The sequence below is a fragment of the Chelonia mydas genome, chromosome 6 (genome assembly GCF_015237465.2).
Source record: "Chelonia mydas isolate rCheMyd1 chromosome 6, rCheMyd1.pri.v2, whole genome shotgun sequence".
Classification (NCBI taxonomy): Eukaryota; Metazoa; Chordata; order Testudines; family Cheloniidae; genus Chelonia; species Chelonia mydas.
Genome location: NC_051246.2, coordinates 130,929,116 through 130,953,382, shown reverse-complemented (window position 1 = coordinate 130,953,382; position 24,267 = coordinate 130,929,116). Strand labels below are relative to the sequence as shown.

Genomic DNA, 24,267 nt, shown 5'->3' with positions numbered 1-24,267 from the left:
CATACATGATGTGACTGAAACACTATCATTGGCAGATAACTCTGAAACTATAGAAAATGATGGTGATCTTGAAGGTGGATAGTCTTCAGAATCCTGTATGTTGAGGATGGATTCTCCTAAACAAAGTAAGTCAATGCAGTTATTTCATTATTACCATACTCCTCATTTAGTATTAGTCATTACATTCACTGACACGCAGTACTACTTCAAAGGTTTCAGAGGAGCAGCTGTGTTAGTCTGTATCCGCAAAAAGGAGGACTTGTGGCACCTTAGAGACTAACCAAATTATTTGAGCGTAAGTTTTTGTGAGCTACAGCTCGCTGTAGCTCACGAAAGCTCATGCTCAAATAAATTGGTTAGTCTCTAAGGTGCCACAAGTCCTCCTTTTCTTTTTACTTTAAAGGTGAAATTGTAAAAGGAAGCTCTGCCTATTTTGGCTGTTTATTTTTTACCACAACTGCATCTAAAATGACAGTACCATAGAGTAACAACTATATTTTTTGCTCAAACATGAGAATTCAAGAATAGTCCAGAAGACAGGCAGTCCGTAAGAAAGAAGTATGAAATAAAAAAAGTTTACCAACCTGAAGATCCTGCATGTTCAGACATGTTCCTTTCATCATCTTCAAGTACACAAATTTGCAGAGGGACGATAGGGTTGAAGTCTTATTTCTCACCTCTATATATTATTTATTTAAAAACATTTTTGCTGTTAACAAGCATGTTATCTCTGGAGACACAAATCCACAGTTTGAGAACTGCAGAACTAAGCATCTCTGATGGTATCTTCTAGACTGAGCACTGAGTCCCATTGCATAGATAGAAAGATTAACCGAAATAATCCATACAGAAGCCCCTGGAACCCCATAAAATTGGGTCCCTAATCCATGAAACATTGGAACTCATTTACAAAACTTTCTTAACCATTACATGAATATATTGTCTCATATTATAGAATTAGAATTTCTAATCTCTATTCCATGATGAGATATCTTTGAGCTATAATGTACCTTAATTAAAACTAATTTTAGATAGGTTTTTTCCTCAAAAAAAGCATTTTATCAAAAAAATCAGATTGAAATAAAAAAATCAATTTTTTTTTTTTAAAATCATTGATTTTTATCCACCCTGTCAGAGCATGAACTTTGCATCACAGAAAGCTTTATCAGGATACGTAAAGTTCTTCCTGAAACTAGGTTTCAGGTAGGAGTCTTCACATCTGCAGCCTTGCTATGGAGCACAGGAGGGAAAATCCCTCTCCTGTACTTGTTGACACATTCACAGGTGGGTGTGTGCTTGCTGCACAGGAGTGGGGCTTACTCCTACGCACCTTGTGAAGTGTGTGGGACAGGGCTTTACAATGGGACAAGACAAGCAGAGACTGTAGAATTTTTCTCTCTGATTAAAAAAACTTTCATATTTTAAAAATGTCAACTGAGCATATTAATTGTAAGGTTTACACATACAAAGAAAAATGCACAACTTTTTAACTCTGCTGCCTTGTGTGCATGCCTGGTTATTCACACGACATATCAAATATTGTATTTTATGTGCATATGTACACACACAGAGATCACAGTGTCATTTGAGTGAGTGATGCATATGTGTTAGGAGGGGTTACAGTTTTAAGACTATACTATAAAAGCCCCCTCTGAAGTGGCTTTTGAGAAAGGACTCAAAAAGTAGCCCAGCAGACAAAGGTCAGGAAGCAGATTTCTGAAAATTATTCTCTCTCTCAGCTTAATCCATGACTGGGAACTGGGACCTCAGACCTAAATTAAGTCTCAAACCCCCTTAAGGGACCAAATCACATGGATGTCGTATTTAAAAGTAGGATTAAAGCCAGCGTGCATTTGCATTCACCATCCACCATCCAGCCAAAATGTAAAAATAAAATCCTTTTTCTCTCAGATTTATTTAGTAAACATTTCACATTAAATGAAATACTGTTACAACAAATTGTTACAGAGCATTATCACAATAGCAAACACATATTGAGAACACTATTAAGAACAAGATTGCAAGTTATTCAGCAGTTTTTTCTTGAACTCAAATGCCACTTATGTAAACAATAATGAAAACAAAATCCTGCTGCTAAAAAAGGTGTACACATAAAAACACTGTACATACACAGAATTACATTTCTCATCTGAAACTCACAACCAAATCACTCCTCACAAGTCAGAGTACAATACAGTACTCACTCTACAATAGTTCCAAATCCTGCTAAAAGTTAAAATTCTCCTTGGGTTTAAAGTACAGCACAGGACATAAGGCAAAATATAGGAATTATCATCCAGTTCTTTGAGTTTTAATTAAACATCAGGAATTTAAGGCAAACTTGGAAATTTTTGCATTGTTTCATATAAATAAATGAGGACTTACAGATGACAAATTCACAAAGCAACACTTAACTACCTCCGTAAAACAGTTAGCTATTTGGAACATCAGAGATGTATATTGGACACATTCAAACAGGATATTCCAAAATCAAAGCATTTCTAATAGCAGTGACTGTCAGGAAACTTGCATATGGCATTTTATTAAGTTTCTTCTAAACATGTGAGTGAAAATCCAATGACTTATGCATATACAAACTCACACCTATTTCAAAGTGCTTCTAAAAAAATAATTTTGAGTGATTAAGAAATAGAACTGGATGATAATTTAAAGTTGTATGACATCTTATTTGAAGGTCTTAACTTTTAGATTGCATGAAAGATGGTACAGGCTGTAATAGGCTTATTTCTTTTAACTGCTAAACTGATTGTTGCATCAGATCTCCCTAAAATGGAGCACTTCGGTGAAGAGCACAAGCAGCGCCCAAAACAGAAAATGAATATGCCATATTTATTAGTTTATATGATCTCTAAACTTGATAGACGTACAGCATATGTGAGTATTCTGCATCTTACATTGATCCACTTCTATGAATATCCAATCTAAACAGATCTGCATCTAGAAACAGCAGGATTTTTCATTAACTAATACTTCTTCCGTTCTTAACATCAAACCTGCATACTGAAACGTTACTTAGGTTAGTAGTACTCTAAATTTAGCAATAGGCTGCATTAACCTCAGTGTCATGTAAAGTGGTAAGTCTATTTAACATAAATTAATTTCACTATAGCCTAAATAAAGGGAATAATGTACATTGCACTTGTAAAATGCTTTGAGATCACTAAACGAAAGGCGCTAGCTAAATATTGACAAACCATCACCATACCTGTTAGGTATGCACTGTTGTCTTTTTATTGATGCCAGACCACTTATGTCTGTATCTTGTGCCACTTTCTACACATGAACTTTGTTTACTAATGAATCAAATGAGACTTAAGTCTGTATTTTAAAAAGCTGCATTCATGGAGTGCTCTTGTAATTAATCAAACTCCTAAAAAAATTCAGTACATACTGAATTACAGAAAAAACTTGTAGCCACTTCAAGGCATAAACTCAAACAAACACTGTTTTGCAAACTAGGTTCTTGAGCATTTTTATCTCCTTGTTTAGATGGGGGATAAGATACTCCTTAATTCACAAAAATGAATGGTATCGCTATAAACTTGTAACTGGAAAGCAAAACAGCATATGTAAACATTCAGCTTGGGTACTTACTTGAACAAAATGAAAAGGCAGCCTAGACAGCAGACTAACATGATTTTGGTTGTGACTTGTTCCTAAAATTGCTTTTCTGCGCACAAACTCTCCATGTACAACAATAGAGCTACCTGTCTTCTATCAACAGATCAACTGGAATCATTCAATTATGCATTATTGCTATGTAACTAGAATAAGCAATAGGTCATTCAAATAAGCAGCATATAAAATGCTAAATTTGTCCACTGTATTTGCTTACAAATCCTGCTGAATTCTACCAAGTTAGTAAAGCATGAAGACTATTTGCAGGATTTCATAATTTGTGCAAACATTGGTAAAACATGATTTTTTTTATGGTTAAAAGACAGTTCTCTCATTGTTTAAATCCGAATGCTAGCTTATGGAAGAACAAGGAAAACTGCAGTTTGCCTGGTTGCAATTAGTTTTACAGAAAAATAAATTTAAGTACATCCAGGACACCTTATTTTATGTACTTATAAATGGCTTTTTAAACAACTCTGTCTAACATTATTGCACTTTCAAGAATAATAGTATGTGGATTTTAAGAGCGAGGGGAAACATACATTGGATTATTATGTTAAAATTGGGAAGGGGGGGGGGGGTGGATGGAAGTAATCCCAGAAGCAGAAAAATGTACCAAGTACCAGAATTGGCAAGTATAAGTATAAATATTAGAACAGAATGCAAGATAAACGTGATTCCTTGTTTAAAACAGAAAGAAACATTTTGTAAAACATACTCTTGCAACCCAAATTAATATTTATTCAGTTATTTATTTTAAATAAATGGTCATCACATAACCACCTCAATTTTTTATTTATCCACCCAAAGCTTAACTAACTGTAGAGCCATCACTGAAGTAGACTTCTTCAGATTCTGGTTTATCAGAAGAAACAACCTTCAGGGTTCAGTTACAAAGATATGTGCATAGTATAAATAACCATGCCCAGTGCTTTTTATTCAATGTGATACTTTTAAAGGCAAAACTTGTCTAAAGAGGCAGAGATTCACTCTTCATCCAGTCCATATTTAGAAACTTTGTGAAAATAGGAATATTAAACTAGATCAATTTGAAAAAAATTAGAGTATGTTGTGTTATTACTGACATTTTTCATAGGCACAAATTAATAAAGCAGATAGAGAGAAACAAATACACTAGAGAACAATCAAAACAAATCATGCTTTATGCATACTGCACTAGATTGGTAACAGCCTTGTGGTAAATCCTACATTTAGCACCATTTTGATACCTGAACACTCTGTAAAAGCAATCACACATTCTTAAAAAAATAAAAGTTACAAGGAAATATGAACACAAGTCTGCTAGGACCAAGGATGGGATGGACACATCTTTCTAAATATTTACACCTACGCTGTGAACTCTGCTGTGCTACTTAAGAAAACCAAGACATTGTTGATGAATTAACCATTTAAAATTGTCTTTGTATTATGATTACAAGCACATTGCAGACCAGGTAAGTAATTTCATCTAGCATTAGTCCGTCCACAACAAAAATATAGGGGAAGGTTAAAACAAGTCAGTTGATTGCAATTTGTTTTAATAGGTTCAAAATTATAATAAAAGGCATTAAACTTACCTTGCAAATGTATTAATTTAAATAGTCACCCATGATAATTATCCCCAGCCCAAAACACATTAAGCAGGTAACAAAGGAGTGTACAGGCAACATACTATGGCATTTATTATTTACAAACCTTGAGATTCAGAAACAAGGCAGCCCTTTAGTTACTATTCATAAAAAAGATCGTGAAGCACTGGCATTTTCTCAATATGAAGACACAGCCAGACAACTATTAACGAACAGCCCAGTCATACGACACACTCAAAGGCCTCTCATCCCTCGCACAGTAAACTGCATGTTTCGTAGTAGGAAGAGGTAAAAGCTCTAAAAAGTGAAAGGATACACTAGGTTTTCTAACCCTATCCCAGGTATCCTAATGTTAAGATAACTACTTCATGCCAGTCACAGGATGCAGTCCATACCCTAGATTGGCAACAAGTTTCCATTTGTTTTGTTTTGTGTAATTAACAATAACCAAGGCCAATTTTTGAAAAGAAAAAAAAATCCAACTCTGTCAATCAAATATTCACCCCACTCCTCCAACTCCAGAAAATGCAGCTTATGGTCTCCATGAATTGGGCATCTTTTCAAGTGGAAAAAGTTCCATCTTCACATTAAGTCCATGAGTTCACACTTTTCATCAAAGTGCAGTCAAACCAAAATTGCATCGACAGTACATCATACCAGCAGAGTCCAGCCAAGTATCTGAGATAGGGTCATATTTCTGTACGGTGTTCAGATAGGATGACCCTGAGTGACCTCCAACTACATAAAGGTAGTTATCAATTACAGCTGCACCAACTCCTATTAAAGGGAAAAAGATGCAAAATTAATTAATTTTTGCTAAATAATATTTTTATTTTTAACCATCTAAAATGGTGTTTTTAAAAAAGGTTGCATGTGGGTGAAAAATCTGTGCCCCTTCAGATCTGTGTCTCCTTTCCTGAATCACCCTGCACCCTCCCTCAACACCTGACCCCCTTTTCCCAGTCAGACCGGGAGGAAGGGATATGCACTGCTGAAACTGAAATGCCTGTCCACAACCAGCTGCTTAGGATAGTTCTACTCCCATTTTTAGCCTCGTTCATAAAGATATTAAAAAATGACATTTTCTACATATCAGTAGTAGTTATTGTTTTTATAAATCTTGGTCAAGATTCTGCCTTCCTTTGGTTGAAAAGTATCTGAGTCCCCAGATAGCCCACACTGACTTCAAACGGTCTACTTGTGAATAAGATACTACTCAATGTGAGTAAAAGTAGTAGAATTGGGCCTTTTATTATAATTAGATTAGCAAAATAAATGCTCTTGTAATGTATTCACACAAAAGTTAAATCCAATATTTAGTCAGTCATTCTTTCACATGACATTACATTATTTCAGCGATCTTTAGTCTACTCAGGGAAAAGAGACAACACTCTGAAGGCCAGGTCCTGCATTCTTCTATAAAGTCAAATGGCAATTTTGTCTCTCAGGACACCAGGAAAACCTCGACATTCTCAGCACTTTACACATTCCTACCTGTTCTGGGTTCCTTCATAGGTCTACACACCGTCCACTGATTTTGATGTGGGTCATATCTCTCAATGCTTGACAAGTGAGACACCCCATTGTGTCCGCCCACTACAAAAATGAACCCCAGCATGACAGCAACACCAAAGTTTATCCTTTTGTCTGCCATTGAAGCTACTGTCTCCCAGGAGTCTTTACTTGGATCATAACGTTCCATGCTGCAGATACAAATAAACAACTTGTAAGTCTTGGGTTTAATGACATTTGTTTGCACCGAGTTTTATACCACAGGAGACTTATCTGCATTCATCAGGGATTCCTAGCTTGCTTCTGTCTACTAAAAAGTTTGCTCCATTATGTAAGGCAACAAGAAAAAATGTTTAGGGTAATGGAAAAATTCTGCAGTATAGCTTCTTTTCACCAAGGCTGGCACAAAGAAGCTCTGAAGCCAACATACTCAACAACAGAAGGATCAGCCCCTGTTAGGATCCTCCAGCAAAGAAGAATTGGCATAACTGAAGATTCAGCCCACAATATTGCCAAAAACAATTTAAAAATATCCCCTCATGGCCAAACAATATAGTTCTGCCTGTACTCTGAGGTTATCAGATTACGGTCATAACCACAGGATACATTTTGACATGAAACAAGACAGAGTGCGGGGCTGAGGGTTCTTGTGAAGGACAAGTGCAATTATAATTCAAGTAACCACCACCACCAACAGCTAATCTGAACATTTCACAACTCTGCAATGGAATTTAACCGAAAAGTCTACCAGGCTCAAGATTTCCCCATCTTGCCACAACACATCTGAGACTGGAAGGGGGTGGGGGTGGGGATGGAAACGGGAAAGGAGTATTCGTCAAGAATGGCAACACAGGGGTTGGAACTGAACAGTAACGGAGGATGGGACATGTCCTCACTTCAGGGTAAATTTGAAAGTAACATGCAGCCCCACGAAACATACCTCCCCAGCACTGGAGCTGTACAGAAGACAGTAGTTACTACAGACATAGGAATGCAGCCATCCCTTACCAGATGTGCCGCGCCCGTGGCATGGGGGGGAAGGAAAGAGAGAGGAACAGGGAACCAGGAGTAGTAGTGCACTGAAGGCAAGGAACTTATTTAAATATCAGCCAGCTTACTTGATCTTCCAGGGCTTGTATGAGCCTGATGACCATGTCATAAACAGGGTCCATAAATAGCGAAAAACAAAGCCACTCAATAAAAAGCTTTAAAAAAGGGAATCTAGAAATATCTGCCACAATTTCAGTAACACCACAACTGTGAGTGATACTAACAATTCCTTTGTGACAAAGGAAGAGCTGTTCAAGCTACGAATATAAGAGAAGAGTAAGACTATCAGAACCGTTCAATATTGAGGTCTGTTCTTAGTGTTTTTTCCTTAAAATTTACGTTGGTTTAATACTTAAATAAGTATACTTCACATTACTCCAGCAATGAATGTAGTAGTCTCCTCCCCCCCCGCCCAACAACGTTTAACAGAACTCATCTCTAAGAAACTCATGCATGTCTCATTTGTTCATCAGCTGAACAGCACCTCCTTTGCCACAAACTAGGGGTCTGATCCTTTCGCCATTTAATTCAGTGCCAAGAACGTCAACAGCAGTAGAACCAAATGCCAGGTCAGCACTGCCCAACTAGTCTATTTATATATATTACATTCAATAATTTTAAATATTGGTAGTTCACAAATGGCCAGATTCTCCATCTTTTTGCTGATTATCCTGCTGTTTTAAGTGAGTCTTCTTTTGCTAGCTTGCCTTTTGAAGAGAAATGCCCAGCTGTTCTGCTGCCTTTGTTAATGAAGGAAAGTTTGTGTAAGCTGCATCCTGTGGCCCTAATCCTGCAGCCAGATCACAGATTTCAAAAAATTTAAGACCAAAAGGGACCATTAGATCACAGAGTCTTGACCTCCTGCATAACACAAACCATTAAATTTCAACCAGACACCCCTAAATTGAGCCCAATGATGTTAGTCCAAAGGAGATTAAACTGTCATGTGCCACAGGCAGGGAACAGGGGACACTGAGGTGTCAACAATACTGTTGCAATGGTTGGGAACTGATCTGACGGGAGATGCCCAGCAGCAGGTGATCCCTGCTCCATGCTGTTGATGAAGGTAAAAAACCCCCAAGGTCCCTGGCAACATGACCTGGGGTAAAATTTATTCTTGAGCCCAAATCTGGTGATGAGTTAGAGCCTGAGCATATGAGTAAGACACGCCAGGCATCTAGAAAGAAGATTCTCTCTATCATATCAGAGCACTGATCCACCCAATCTGCTGTCCGGCCTCCAGTTGACCAATCTGATACTTCAGAGGAAGGCAAAACAAACCAACACACATCTGATCAATTGTGCATCAGGAAAAAAAAAAATCTTCCTGACCCTGCAGGTGACTGGCTGAAGCACGAAATTTGATTATAGTCAGCATGTTAACACTGAACTACAAGTGTTATGAGCATGGTGAGGGCAATGCAGGCAATCCTGTTCTTGCCATGGCCCAGGAAATAAGGGAACGTATACGGGGATTCACGGACAGAAGGGATCATGGACCAAGATCCATGTGGTGAGAAGCTGGCAACTGAATGGAGCACTGACAACTTCAATGGAACTCCTTATGGGTGCAAGATTCCATCCACGGGGATCTGAATGCAGGACTAGGGCCTGTGACTGTGTGTGGTTTTGTGCTCATCCCCTTGTACTGGAACTTTATTGTTAAACTAGTCTAAGGCTCCAGTTCAGCAAGATACTTAAGTACAAGCCTTTATATAGACTTACATTTTCATATTGTTAGCATCAGAACTTTAAGCATATTTTTCTCTTAAGATTTGTATAAAAGAAGAGCTGAGCTCTTAGGTAGAACACTTCAGTTGTATACTGAAAAAAGATTCCCCAAATGAATTCTAATGTTGATGCAGCAGAACAATAACTAATGAGGCCCACCGTGGATTACCACTGATCTTGCTTAGAAACTTACAGATGGCTGCTGATCACAAGGTAAATATTATCACTGGTTTTCCAAGTTCACACTGTTTTCATCCGGCAGACCTCACGAGTACGTACCTGTCCATATGGGCAGGGCCGTAGCCGCCGATGGCGTATATCATCCCATCCAAGACAGCCGCAGCAAAACAACTTCTTGTTTTACTCATTGGGGCCACTGGTTGCCATTCCTTGACCTTTGGAATGTATTTCTCCACTGACTGTAAATAAGACTGCCCATCATAGCCACCTAAGGCATACAGTTCTCCTGCTAGAACCACGACTCCAAGAGTACTTCGGCTCTCATTCATTCTTTCAAGAGATGTCCAGGTATTTGTATCAGGATCCCAGCATTCCACTGAACTTTCATGTTTTCGGTAATTGATGCCTTGACACATGTGGGTTGCAATCCCTCCTACAACATATATTTTCTGGTCCAGGACACATATTCCAAATTCATAGCGGGGAATGCTAAGAGGCGCCAGACCTATCCAGGAGTCTTTCTGGGGAAAATACATCTCAACACTGGAGAGGAAATAGAGAAATTGGATTAGGTGAACAGACTTTACTCTTTAAAGCTTTGCTAAGTCCCACCAAGTAGTATTTATTTGTTAAAGACTGAAATGTATGTTCCATACCCATGTACCTTCCAGTGGCTTTAATGGGAGTTGGATCAGGCCTTAAGTGATCCAGATCCAAGAATACAGAGTATTTCACACTCATTGATTAATGTGTATGAGAGAGTTATTCGGTGAGGTAACACTTCCTCTGTATATACACAGGTAGGAAGAGAAAATTCCCAAAAGTCACCATGAAATATATTATCATAGAATCATAGAATATCAGGGTTGGAAGGGACCTCAGGAGGTCACCTAGTCCAACCCCCTGCCCAGAGCAGGACCAATCCCCAATGGCCCCCTCAAGAATTGAACTCACAACCCTGGGTTTAGCAGGCCAATGCTCAAACCACTGAGCTATCCCTCCCCCCCCCGCAATCACTGTATGGTCACCAAGACCAGAAATCTGCTGGCAATTGGTATTAAAGTTGCCATGGGAAATCCAGCTTCAACAGTCTCTGGGACAGCTTCAGACCCCAAATGACACTTCAGTGATCACAGCTGGATTTTTCCTAGACCTTTATTTCTTTGACAGTTACAGAGTCCAGCAACCTCAGTCTTCTCAAAAGGGTTCAAGGCAGAGGCTGATAAAGATACAACAGCAAATATTACAACTCTGCTGTCCTGCAGGAGAAAGCATTCCATGCTGCAGAGTGGTGTGGCCCATTTGCAACTAGCTGCTTGTGGAGCAGATATCTGCATTTGCTCTTCCCCCAGCTACCTTTCACCTTGAATTTATTAGAAAAGTTAAAACAAATAAATAGATAAACAAATAGCTCTTTATGTCCAGATGGATTGTTTAAACTCAAGGACTTCAGTTTAGTCAATTACAGTAGGGAAGAGGAAAAGCTCCTTATTCCACTGCATTTGCTAAAGGCTTGAGAACAGCTGAAAGCAATGGATTTCCGACAAAAATATTGGGAAGGGATAGTCTTACAGTCAGTACTTCACTGTGGGAGTTTGCAGAAGAACAGCTCCAGAGAGAATTTCAGAAAAGTACACGATTTGATTTAATAGAAAGCTACAAAGTCTCAATTAAAATACCTCTGATCCTTAAATCTGAGGAACTGATAATTTCCCACCCCCGACTGTCTTCTGTGCCAATAGTGGTTTTCAATCATCACTTTGCTTCAGGAAAGCTGTGTTTTCAGATCAAATTTGGGAAAGTTAAGAAATACAGTTGTATCTACAGTAAATCATATGTAGATTTACAGATTATATATCAAGAAAAAATAATTACCTCAAAAATTAAAAACTTAAAATGACATGCTAAATTTTCTTTAAGTCATGTAATTGTAGGAGTTTGGTTTCAAGTTATTTAACAGGATACTAACTGAGCCTTTCTACTCTAAGAGATGGTCTGAACTGTGACAGATATCACAACCCCATCCAGTATCTTTAAGTGCCATTGTATTAAATTTATAAATGATTTATGTATGATTGCATTCTACTCCATGGGGGAGGGTTACCAGAGCTCATACAGGAAATAAAAAACAGTGGGGGGGTGATTAACGCCAGTCACTAAGACTAAACAATTCTAGAGAGGTTTGCATATGCTGGTTGAAGCTGAGTTTTCCAAAGACAAGACAAAGAAGGGGCTTTTGGTATAAAAGGATGACCTGGAACTGAGCTACAGGACCTTCTCTCTGATCCAGAAAATGGACAGGACCTCCTGACCAAGGGCCCCAATCCTTGAGGAAGGGCTGGAAAGACTTTGGCCTACTAGAGATCCCAGAAGACTGAAGAGTAACCTCTGGTAAGATTTTAGCACGCATATCAGAATTTTGGTTGTTTTTATGTTTTCTCTGTAATGCTTTTACCTTAAGAATACACATGTTTTGCACAGAGTGAGCTGTGCAGTAACTGACAACACACTGTTCATAGCCCTGGGAAAGAAAGTAAAGCACAGGACCAGCCTTTGGGCAGACTGGCTTGCTGGGATATCACAGCGTGGGCAGGGAGCTGTGCAGCCTTAAAACCCCAATCAGGAATGACAGTGACATGGGTCTCCACTAAAGACAGGTGACAGTTGGGAGCTGGAAACCATATGTGGGTATCCTCAAGGGACCATGGAGGGGGAATACAGGTGCAGTTACCAAGAAACTGTGACATGAATACTCTATCAGTCAACAGTATAATAAGGCTTAATGTTTAGTGTTAAAGGTATACTATGAACCACAAAACAAAACACCACATTACATTTGTCTGAAAATGTTATAAGCCAGTGGTTCTCAAAGCTGGTCCACTGCTTCTTCAGGGAAAGCCCCTGGCACGTCCCTTGGCCCGCACCGCTTCCCGCAGCCCCCATTGGCCTGGAGCAGCAAACCGCGGCCAGTGGGAGCCGCGATCGGCTGAACCTGCGGACGCAGCAGGTAAACAAACCGATCTGGCCCGCCAGGGGCTTTCCCTGAAGAAGCAGTGGACCGGCTTTGAGAACCACTGTTATAAGCAACCCCGAACAATACCAGAACTGGAAAATACCCCAAAAGAAGTCATGTTTCTCTCTCTCTCTCTCTTTTTTTTTTTTAAATACAGTTTGCTTTCGGCATCTGACACAACTCAGAGATGTATATAGAATATGAGCATTGGGGTCTATTCATAACAAAGGACCTGTGCAAGCTCTCAATTACCCTGTCTCTAAAGTGGTGGGAAATTACATTTGTCTCCCTCCTCAGGTAAGGATATGAGCCCTTGTTCAAAAGAAAGGCTGTGTAGTGTACATAATCAATCATTTACGAGTGAGACTAGCACACCTGGCTTCTCCTAGGCCAGGGGGGTGACAGCAGTTGTTGCTATTAGTGCTGCATAATCTTCCCCTCCCTCTTCCAAGCATTCACTCTCATCCAATTCCAGCGCTGCGCTTTGGAGCATGCTCAGGGCAGATAGAACGTTATATTGTAGCAACATGCTTCTAATAAGCTATACTTCAGAGGTTAACATTGATCCTAAATCTTGTTGGATTTTCATGGGGACAGCAAAAGGCACATTTCTGGCCCCAAGATCATCCCACTGCCAAATTTCAAGCTCTTATTCCAAACATTTGAGGCACTACAGCTCTCAGATTATCCATTTATCTGAATTTAGTAAACCTAATCTCCCTCCCCCCACACCATCTCATTCTTAGAAAAAACAGAACTGTTTTTGCTAATGCACACGAAGTTTGGAAAATTTCAGATTAAGGGTTTTAAGCAACTGAAAACAGAGGATTATAAGTATAAAGCAACTTTAACTAAAGGTGTAGCCATACTACTTACAATCAAGGATTCAAAGCACTAAAAATGTAACTTAAAAAGTTATACCATCTCAAACATCATTTGAAAAATAAGAGCGAGTTAGCAGCCCCAGTGATACATCCTGGTTAAGTACAAGGTCTGTTTTATCAATAAGGTTTTGTGGGGCACACATCTATGGTACCTAAGCTACATTTTTTACTATTTGGCAGTCTAGAATGGTGATTGGGGAGAGTAACAAAAATCGTATACACAGTAAAAACATGAAAGGGTACCAAGGCAAAAACAGAGTGAAAATAACTGTACGGTTAACAAATTTCACATTTAAATACATGCAACCCAAACGATCTACTAAGGCTTTGCAATATTTTACATTGCAGAAAAGTTCTCAGCACAAATAAAGAACACGTATCAAGGAAGATCATATATAAAAATAAAGAGCACAGTATGCTCAACCCTGTTTCTCTGACATTTTTTAAATTTGATTTTTGAGTCATTTGGGTGCTCATGAAAGGAGCTGATACACTGACAACCTCAAGACTGAAGCCCTTTAATTACAAAGTAAACAGTTACAACCCAAAGACTGTCTCAACCTTGACCTGGAGGGATATGTTAATGCATGGCTTCTTAACACCACTTAGTGTCACCAGTACTCCTTACCTTTCCAAACAAGCAAATAGTCCAGCTTTTCCTCCTACAGCACAAAGTACTTTGGGAGCACAACGTGGTCGTGTCATCAACACAGTCTGATGGGAAAGTCTATGCTCAGGCATAAAGTGGTATTTCAGAGCTTCATTCAGCAGATGTTTACAAGTATGGTCATCACGAATAAGATGGTTTGCCTCATACAACCTAGTAAGAAACTTAACGCTCAGCAGTGGCAACCGGACACAGTGTAGCAGCTGTGCTAAGTACTTCTGTCGCTCCTGCACATCGTACTTGATCCAAGACTCCAGTGCATAAAAAACCGTCTCTTCTGTGACAACATTCAAACAGTCATTTGAAACAATTTCATCTAATTCAGCATGTGTAAGCTCAAAAAATTCTTCAGTCTGACAAACATCTTCAAAATTCTGACAAATGTATTTGTTCGCAGCCAAGTAGAGGTCATGGCAGCCATACGTCTCTGCGAAACGAGAAATCCCAATGCAATTGCCAGGATCTAGCTGGCTTTCAAGAAATGTGCAACATTCCTTTAGTACAAGTTTGATCTGAAGAAGATTTGCAGCTGGAAGAAGTGACTCTACAGTGTCCTGCGAGATGAATACAGTCCCTGTGTATGCATATTCCACTATAGCCTGCAGTGCTGCCTCGTCAATGCACTGGAACTCTACCTCGGAGTTCTCTTTCTTTGAAAGATTTCCAGTGAACATGGCTTTGAAATACGGGCTGATGCTAGCAAGTACCACTTTGTGTGCGTGGATCTTGACATCGCCAACTCTAAGGATAATGTCACACAGCTCGTGATGTTGGCGAAGGAGGTTCAAGCCCTGCAGAAGCTGTTCAGAATGTAAGTGGGTTAAGTTGGCAAGCATGTAGGTTGGAGACGACTGGTCCATCTGTGACAAACAAAATTTTAAATATGTTACTCAGCCTTTTATTTTAAAGGGTTTCATTATCCATTTTACTTAGGCCTCTTAAATCATTAAACAGACAACATTTAAAAAAATCAAATTTATTTTTCATCATTCATGCTGTTATTTTAATTATTGCATTATGCTCCAATTGGACAAATAAAACAAACGTTTTTCTTTCTGATTTTCACAAACTAGCAACGTGCTTTTTTTATGCACATTAATTTAAAGTCAAAGGTATTATTATATTTTTAAAAAAGTCTTTCCTTTACAGAACTTGTATTTTGGGCCTTACGTACCTGATAGTGTGTTTAAACTGGGATTTTGCATCAAATATACCCTCAACACAACCACAGTGGTGGAATAAAAACAATTAAGAGACCATGTTCATTTTGGACAGAACTTATCAAAGTAATATGAGATGCAGATCACTGCCCTTTTCGGTCAGGTTGATGCACAAATGCCCCCATTTGAAGAAACCTGCCTAATATCCAGTTGAACGCTTCAAAGTCAATGAGCTGTACTGATAATTCTTTTTAGTGAATACAGTAGAACCTCAGAGTTATGATCACCTCAAGAATGGAAGTTGTTCATAACTTGGAAATGTTCATAACTTTGAAGAAAACATTATGGTTTACAACTGAACATTGTGTTAATATAGCTTTGAAACTTTACTATGCAGAAGAAAAATGCTGCTCTCTCTTTATTTTTTAGTAGTTTACATTTAACACAATACTAGACTGTATTTGCTTTTTTTTTTTGGTCTCTGCTGCTGCCTGACTGTGCACTTCTGGTTCCAAATGAGGTGTGTGGTTGATTGGTCAGTTCATAGCTCTGAGGTCCTACTGTACTGAGCAAACCTTGTGAAGAGGAAACAATTACTACACATGTCATTGGAGGAAAGCAGGTGCCATGAACTCTTCAAAATTTAATATTCTGCAAGGAGGTTCAATATCTTCCTCCTCCTTTCCCAGGAGCACTTGGGAGGATTCATTATTTAATATTTAGAATGTGCTTTGAAAAGTTCTCAAACATTACTAAATTAAATTATTGTAGTTTTAGAAAAGAACGGGAGTGCTTATTCCAGAATCTCTTATTTCAAAATCATTTCTAACAAACAATTATAAGGGGCCATTCTGCCTACAAAACTATTTTTCTTATTGTGACAGATTGACAATATCTTGAACAAACCTTATGGAATTAAGATAAACTTTACTGAATTAAATTAAACCTTACTGAATTAGGGTTAATACCTCTGAGGTACTGTGTATTAAAAATGCAATTGTGTGTTATTTTGGCATTGTACATACCTTCTCTAGAAGGGAGAGGGGATGCTAATGTACTTCCTCTGTTATCAACCACTTGAAGCCACCACCTTGGAAAGGCTCACATATATTAGTTCAGATTGGATTCTCCTGGGACCAAAGGCCAAAGAAACGGGTTTTGAATAATTAGCCTAATTTTAAACTGGCTCATGGGCTTTCTTCCTGAACCAACAAATGAATGGGACCCTGGTCTACAAAGAACCTCAATCCTTAGCGTAGCGTTGAAAGGACTGGGTGCTTTTTCTGAGCTGAAGTTGTAATGAATTTGTAACCACAAGACATCCCCCCTTGGTGGGAGGTTGAAGGACTGCTCCTGCCAGAATCCATGTTAGGATGATGTCTGGTAAGCTTATTAGCATGTGTGTAGGTTCTTTTATTGTTTGTCATGTTTTCTTGGTAGTGCCTTTTACCTTAAGAATAAAGAAGGCTTGCATAGGAAGTGCTTTGTGGTACCTTATAACTGTAGCAAATGTACCTGTGTTAACCGTCTCTGAATAGGAAGTAAGCAGGTGTCCATCAGCAGCCTGTCTGTGCTGGGGATAACACGGTGTAGGCAGGGAACCGCTCAGCCTGGCAAAACCCTGGTCAGAAGGCAAAGAGACACGTTTCCACAGAGAAAGGCAATGGCTGGGGAGTTGGAAGCCTGAGAGTGGGTGCCCAGGCTGAACCACTGAGGGGAAATACAGCTGCACTGAACTGTGACACTTATTATTTATTAAATATAACACCCCTAGACTCTATCTTGAGTATAATTCTGTTTGTTGTTTTTATAGTTATTGGTTCATAAACCACAGAAGTAATTCTTTTGTTTACTTTTGTATCGCAACCAGAATTATTAAATTTGTGGTGGGGAAAAAGTGACAGGCTGCTAAAAACTGAGGCAACGGAATTTCCTTCTCAGATAATGATTCGACAGATTCTACCCTTTTAGGCTACATCCAGATGTGCTTTACCAGTCTAGGAATACTAGCACTATCTACCAGCAAAGTGCTCCTAGTGAGGATGCAACTATACAAGCTTTATACCAGTATAATAAAACCATCCCCTACAAATGAAAGAAACTGGTAAAAGTGCACATATCCTGGCACAGCTGCATGCGTGCTAAGGGTTTCTAGTTGCACAAGCTAGGTCAGTCAGGAATCACACATCTTTGCACCCCTGACCAATACAGCTCTTCGGGCAGAAACCTGTAGTGCAGACCTAGCCCTGCACTCTGAAAGCCCACTGAAATCAATGGGTTGTGAGGGAAAATTTGGCCAAATCATTTTAAATTCTGATTTCGCCATCATTATCCACTTATTCATGCACAGCTGCTCCCAGCATCAGCCATAGGGGTTATGCACAGAGGAAAGAACAGACTTCTAAACCTAGGTATTGTGCATAAGAAAGGATGATAAATCAACTAGAAGGAAACAACATTTTAAATTGTAAACTTTTCAAGCATTCCATTAACGTGTCCCCATTGTTATACTACACGTTTTCACCTCTTGCTTGTTCAGCTTGTTTAAATACAATGGCAGAGACTACAACTGACAGACCCGCTCTTGTTCATGAGTCCAGATAAAATACATATGAACATTGTGCCCATCAGATTTCTGAATTTTAAATAAATCAGCTTTTCATCTGTTAAACTGACTACAATGCATTATCATTTTACTTCTTGTAAACTGGTACTAAAAAGTAAGGACTTGTGGTCACTGGCAAGTTTCTCTTCACCACTTTTATAACTCCCTGACACCTAATTTGCACAGCAGAGCACCGATGAAGTGCTGAATCTGGAGGGAGACAATTATCTGACAATGTTTAAATATAGAACATAGCAGTCGCTAGCAAAGAGGTGAAGAATTACAACCAAAGTAAAAACAATTTTGTGCAGGAAAATACACAAGTTTACCCCTTTCCTATTATAATATTGTATAAAGTTTTTAAGAAAACCCTTCATCACAATTCTCTGAAAACAAGATTGTGACAACTGGTCACTGAATTTGCAGTATTCACAAGCTTAGTGATGCAATCTAGCAGCTAAAACCCCTGCTTCTTTTCTTTTTACTTCCTTTAGTTAAGTGTATTTGTTTACAGAGATTATATTTCTTTGCCTCACTTCGTAATTTTACTCTACGAGTATACAGAATCCAACAGACACACGAAGCTAACAACATCCTGAAAGACTATGGATAGAGAACCAGGATCATTAGTGTGATATGGAATAAGTCCCAGATCCTGCAAAAATGTGTGCACGTAACTTTGCGTGCGAGCAGTCCCACAGAATTAATTGTGACTACTCACATTTGTGTTTACCACACATAACAAAACCAGTGATCTTCAAATAAACAACAATGCAGATTCTGTGCACATCTTTACTTAGTTTGTTAGCCATGAAGTCAGAACAAGGTACAAACAGGGCTTTGGAGCTGTGCTCCGGTTCCGCTCCAGCTCCAGGCAAAACCTGCAGCTCCACTGCACCGGAGCTCCTCCACGGGCTCCGCTCCAAAGCCCTGCGTACAAAAAAACAAGGAGTCCGGTGGCACCTTAAAGACTAACAGATTTATTTGGGCATAAGCTTTCGTGGACTAGAACCCACTTGCATCCCACGAAAGCTTATGCCCAAATAAATCTGTTAGTCTTTAAGGTGCCACCGGACTCCTTGTTATTTTTGTGGATACAGACTAACACGGCTACCCCCGCTACTTGAGAACAAGGTAAATTCACTAGTCAGAGAAATGTGCCTATTCAAATAACTTGCACTTAGCAAAGCGTGGTACTGTTCCTATAAAACACTTAGATGAACTGTTGAGTCCTAGTCCCTTCTAATGAGAAAAATTAAAACGGAAGTACAATAAATACCAACAGAATTATTGTTAGGAATGTCATGATTATCTTGGAAAAGTTATATTAAATTTGCTTGACCTATAAATTATCCCCTTTTCACAAACAATATTATATAATGACCCCCATTATCTATATGCAATTTTCTTTACATGGGAATAATAGGAAGTAAGGGCTCAAGTGCTTATTCCAGGTCAAGGGAGCTTTGAAATGCCTCCCCCAAATCCTCATTTGTACCATAAAACCCTAGAATCACAGCACATGACCATGAAGGCCTTCTCCTGTCCAGTAGAGGCTTGTTCCCTATTGGCACATTCAAGAGCTTCACCAAGTTTAATTTTAAATTTCTTAAGCAACCACAAGTTGTGTGTCAAATTACAATGAAAAAAAATGCCATCCCCAACACTGTGTAGCATAAACCTTCTTGTTTGTGCTTCTTAATTTTATTCTAACTCTGATATAGACCATAATATAAAAAAGGGAATATGCAACAAATAAGCCACCATTTCAGACAAGTTTACTGCTGAAGAAATTAACAGGCTGGGTTAGCCTCTTATTTAACTCTCTCCAGAGGCACAGCTTTGGAAAATATGCTAGAAGGACACATGTGGCCTTTGGGTACCATTGTCAATACAGAGATATTATTTGTATTGTAATCTCCTCAAACTATGGATTAGTTGAGACCTGACAGGCCTGTTCCATTTCTAGGTTCTATGAACAAATCATAGGACACTAAAGACAGAACTACGTTTGTCCCCTCCAGACTGGATTACTGAATATTCTCTACTTATGGCTATTCTTAAAGACAACTCTGAAAATTCAATTGTAACAGAAGGCCTACCTACTTGGTGAAGTGTACTTGTTTTGCCACCTCCGCATTGCTTCCCCATCTACTTCTGGGTATAATACAAAATGCTGGGTTTGGTCTAAAAAGCCTCACTGGTAACGTGGCAATTTTCCCATGGAACATTTTTCATCAGAAAACACTGATTCATCAAAATGTTCCATGAGAATGAGACAATTTTGACAAAACAGCCAGAAACCAGAAAGGTTTTCAATGGAATCCTGCCTCATTTTCCGCCAGCTCACCCTCCTGGCTCCTTGGGAGCAGGGGCTCCCAGCACAGTCTGCCAGGTGCCTTGCCCCAGAACTGGGGGTCCCAGCCTGGCCGGCTGCCGCAACTCCAGGGGGCTGGGGGAGCCTTGGAAACGTTTCAAGCAAGTCAAACTGAAGCACCGTTTTGACTTTTCTTAATAAAGTTTCAGCCTTTCCATTCGGCAAGAAGTTTCATTTATTTTGGAATGTCCCACGGCAAAGGAATTTGGTTTGGGACGCGGGATCTAGCTTTGGTTTATAGGTTGCCTTCTTACTACCCATCACCTCGGTGTCTTCTGGGAGCCGAGGCAGGGCAGGTCTGCAAACCCGAGGACTGGCCCGGGGCGCGCTCGGCGGGCAGCGCCTGCCTGGGACCCCGGCTCGCTCGGGCGCCTCCGAGGGCGGCGGCGGCGTCAGGCTGACGCCCAGCGGCACGAGGCGCTGCGAAGCTGGGGCGGCCCAGAGGCCCGGGGGACGGTCCCTGACCCGAGGGGCGACAGGGGCGCGCCCGGGACGGGCGAGGGGCGCCGCGGCACGGCCCGAAGCCGGGGGGCTCACGCGGGCCGGAGCCGCGTACCGGCCCGCTCCTCTCCGGGAGCGGCCCCCCGCCCGCGTGGCGAGCTGGGCTCCCGGAGCCGCTCGGGGCCGGCGGGGGGACGGGGGGCGCAGCCCGGCTCGGCCACCGGGGGGCGCTGTTCGCCGCACAGGGGGCTCGGTTGCGGACGGGGCTCTTCCTCCCCGGCCCGGGGGCCGCTCCGCCGCAGGCTCGGCTCACCTGAGTCATGAGGGCGGCAGAGGCCGGGACGAGACCGAAGCCCGCGGCGGCGGCAGCAGTAGGCCCCGTCGCCTCCTGTCAGACACCAACACACAGCGGTCTTGCGTCACTTCCGGGCACCCAAACCCACGGCTCCGGAGCTTTGCCTTCCCAACGGCCATTTCGGTACAGCCGCCATCTTGTGGGTCACATGACACTAGCCCGCCGCCCCGCCCCCGAGGAGGGACAGTGGCGCCTCACCCTCGAGCTCCCGGAGCCTACAAATCCCATAGTGCTCTACACTGCCCTTTCCGGCAACAAGCGGCGTCGAGACGTGCCTTGGGACGGTCACGTGACGCCCTCCCCTGGCGGGCGGCCATTTTGCCACGCGCTGCGGGGGGATGGGGGCGACGCGTTGGTTCCGTCCGCTCCGCCCACTCCACCTGCGGCCGCGCTTGGTTGAGGCCGCGCAGGCGCAGGGCGGCCCCTGGAGACCGCGATGTTTTCCTCTCAGGCCGGTTCCAGCCGCTGCCCGGGGACGCCGCCGCCGCCGCCCCATGGCCGCGGCCCTCGCCCTTCCCCCGCAGGCGGGCAGCATGGAGGCCAGTGAGCGCGGGGCCGGCGGGGACACGCGCGCGCCCCAGGGCCGGGGCTCGCCGGCCGAGCGGGAGCGGGAGGCCGCCCTGCTGCAGCAGCTGCTCCGCCGCCGGGGCCCCGAGCCCGGCCCGGCCCTGCCCGCGCTGCCGGCGGCCGGCGGCGAGGAGGGGCCGGGGCCGGGGCCGGGCGAGCTGCCGCTGGCCGAGCTGGTGCGCGGCCTGCGCGGGGAGAGCCCGGCGCTGCGCGGGGAGGCGCTGCGGGGCCTGCGCCGCCGCCTCGCCCGCCCGGGGCCCGGCGCCCAGGCGCTGCGGGCGCTGGTGGAGCACGGGCTGGAGAGCGCCGAGCCGGCGCTGCGCACCGCCACCGCCCTGCTGCTGCCCGCGCTGCTCGGGCCGCCGCTGCCCCGCGGCCTGGACCTGGGCGACCTCACCCTCAGCCTGGCCCGCAAGCTGGGCGCGCCGGCCCGGCCCGGGGGCGGCCCGGGGGAGGAGGCGGCCGCCGCCTTCAGCAGCCTCCGGCAGCTGGGCGAGACCCTGGGGCCCGAGCGCTTCCACGGCTACCTGGGCCGCCTGCCCTCCGCCCTGCGCGCCCACTACAACCGGCTGCTGGAGGCCCGGCTCGGCGAGGACCTGTGCGGCGGCGGGGACACCGCGGGGGCCCGGCCCGCGGAGCAGGATCCCCTGAGCACCAACCTCAAGTTCGGGCTGATCCCTCAGGAGCTGCACGGCCGCCTGCTGGACCAGGAGGATTACAAGAACCGCACCCAGGCCGTGGAGGAGCTCAAGCAGGTGCTGACAGATGTCGCCTCCGCCAGCCTGGCCTCCACGCCCGCCCCCAGCCTGCTGGGGCTCATCAGCTTCCTCTACACCCTTCTGGACGACTCCAATTTCAAGGTGGTACATGGCACCTTGGAGGTGCTGCACCTGCTGGCCCTGCGCCTGGGCGAGCGGGTTCAGGCCTACCTGGGACCCCTTGTGTCGGCCGCTGCCAAGGTGCTGGGTGACAACAAGCTGGCCATCCGGCAGGAGTACAGTCAGCTCTTCTGGTGCTTGATGAAGGCTGTGGGTCCCCAACAGGTATTGTGCCTGCTACTGCAGCCAGAGCATCTTCAGCACAAGAACTCCAAGGTCAGGGAGGAGGTGGTGAACATCTGCATAGGATCCCTGCTCACATACCCTAGTGAGGACTTTGACTTGCCCAAGCTGGCGTTTGGGTTAGCACCAGCCCTGGTGGACAGTAAGCGGCGGGTCCGCCATGCTGCCCTGGAGGCCTTTGCTGTGTTGGCTTCTTCCATGGGCTCAGGCAGAACCAGCCTCCTCTTTAAGGCTGTGGATGCTGTTGAATTGCAGGACAACGGGGATGGGGTGATGCACGCTGTACAGGCCAGGCTGGCCAGGAAAACCTTGCCTAAGTTAACAGACCAGGGGTTTGTGGAGTATGCTGTGCCCATGCCATCCTCTGCCCATGGCAGGGGGGTCCATCTGCCCCATGGAGCAGACACAGATTGGTTGCTGGCAGGCAACAGGACTCAGAGTGCACACAGTTACTGTGGGGATCATACAAGGGATGCTACCCAAAACTATGGCTCTCACAGCCCCTATACTGATCAAGGGATATGTCCCAGAAGGGTTTTAAGTGCAGGTAAAGGAAAAAACAAACTGCCTTGGGAAAATGAGCGAACTGGAGGCACAGGAGGCTGTTCAGGAAACCAGACACCCTTTACAAAGGGCATAGAACAGGTATGTACACTACTTCACTTAACACTTTTTTCCTAAAGGCCCTTCCATACAACGATCTCAGAGCTCTTTGTAACCATTTAATGAAAGAAGTTGAATGTTTTGATCTAGGTTATATTGCTTCTGTGTCAGATAAGGAAGCTGGCATGCAGAAGCCAAGTGAGTTGCCAAAGTCAAGTACAGTCTATGGTAGAGTTAGGAATAGTAAAAAACAGATTTCCTGTCATTAAAAACCAATTGTTTTTTTCCTCAAGAGGAAACTGGTCGGTTTCCTTCTAAGTGCAAAAGCTCTTCACATATAAACTGAAAAGGGAACATGACTGTGATCCTACAGTGCAAAATAAACTACTTTGCTTCTGGCTCTTTATACAGAGCTCTGGAGTGCTCTTATAGCCAATGCTTTTGACAGTAGGCTCAACCACAGAATATTTAAATGTGTAGGTCATGTCAGTAGTTACCTGAGTTGCATTTGACCCTATGAGAGCCTGCATTGAGTAGAAAAGGTTTTAGGTCAGACATAGCTAATACACTCCCACTAATCATAGTCTAAATTTGACCACTTTTCCTTGTCAGACAAACCCTGAATGTGAGCTTATCATCCATAAATTAGTGACTTATCTAAGGTCATCTGAAGTCCCCTCTAGTTCTGCACTAGGCAGCCCTCCATTCTCATGATTTGTTGAATGTTCATGAAAAGTCTGCCTGTCTGCTAAAACTTCTTAAACAGGTTGTTTTGATTTTAGCATGGGTTGCTATCTAGAAAGCTAACTCAGAATGAATGCTGGTTAGAAAAT

At 42.8% G+C, this 24,267-nt stretch overlaps 2 protein-coding genes and 1 long non-coding RNA gene across 15 annotated transcripts in view; 2 read left to right on the top strand and 1 right to left on the bottom strand.

Moving 5' to 3' along the window:
* Nucleotides 1-1,885: 1,885 nt before the first annotated feature.
* On the bottom strand, nucleotides 1,886-21,337 carry KLHL28 (kelch like family member 28). Of its 5 annotated transcripts, none has more exons than XM_037901410.2 (6): nucleotides 21,162-21,330; nucleotides 16,941-17,046; nucleotides 14,227-15,125; nucleotides 9,801-10,244; nucleotides 6,723-6,931; nucleotides 1,886-6,005 (listed from the first exon to the last, which is right to left on the bottom strand). In XM_037901410.2, exons 2-6 carry the CDS (start codon nucleotides 16,980-16,982, stop codon nucleotides 5,842-5,844), a joined length of 1,758 nt encoding a protein of 585 aa, XP_037757338.1. In that variant the 5' UTR covers nucleotides 16,983-17,046; nucleotides 21,162-21,330; the 3' UTR covers nucleotides 1,886-5,841. The 5 variants fall into 5 exon arrangements, with proteins under 5 accessions (XP_037757338.1, XP_037757340.1, XP_037757339.1 ...); XM_037901412.2 differs by lacking the exon at nucleotides 21,162-21,330 and adding an exon at nucleotides 16,451-16,555 and having other exon boundaries at nucleotides 16,941-16,958; XM_037901411.2 differs by lacking the exon at nucleotides 16,941-17,046 and having other exon boundaries at nucleotides 21,162-21,331.
* On the top strand, nucleotides 10,626-14,233 carry LOC122466223. Its single transcript, XR_006291582.1, has 3 exons — nucleotides 10,626-12,092; nucleotides 12,872-13,011; nucleotides 13,947-14,233. It is a non-coding gene; the product is annotated as an uncharacterized LOC122466223 (long non-coding RNA).
* Nucleotides 21,338-21,546: 209 nt separating the features above from the next.
* The window catches only part of TOGARAM1 (TOG array regulator of axonemal microtubules 1), an 84,709-nt gene continuing 81,988 nt past the window's right edge, over nucleotides 21,547-24,267 (top strand). For 3 of the 9 annotated variants that reach the window (XM_043549571.1, XM_043549572.1, XM_043549570.1), the window contains exon 1: nucleotides 21,547-23,476. In XM_043549571.1, the coding sequence (XP_043405506.1) occupies nucleotides 21,698-23,476 (1,779 nt within the window). In that variant the 5' untranslated portion in view covers nucleotides 21,547-21,697. The remainder of the gene's footprint in view (nucleotides 23,477-24,267) is intronic. The other 6 variants (XM_043549566.1, XM_043549569.1, XM_043549565.1 and 3 more) reach the window with 3 other exon arrangements.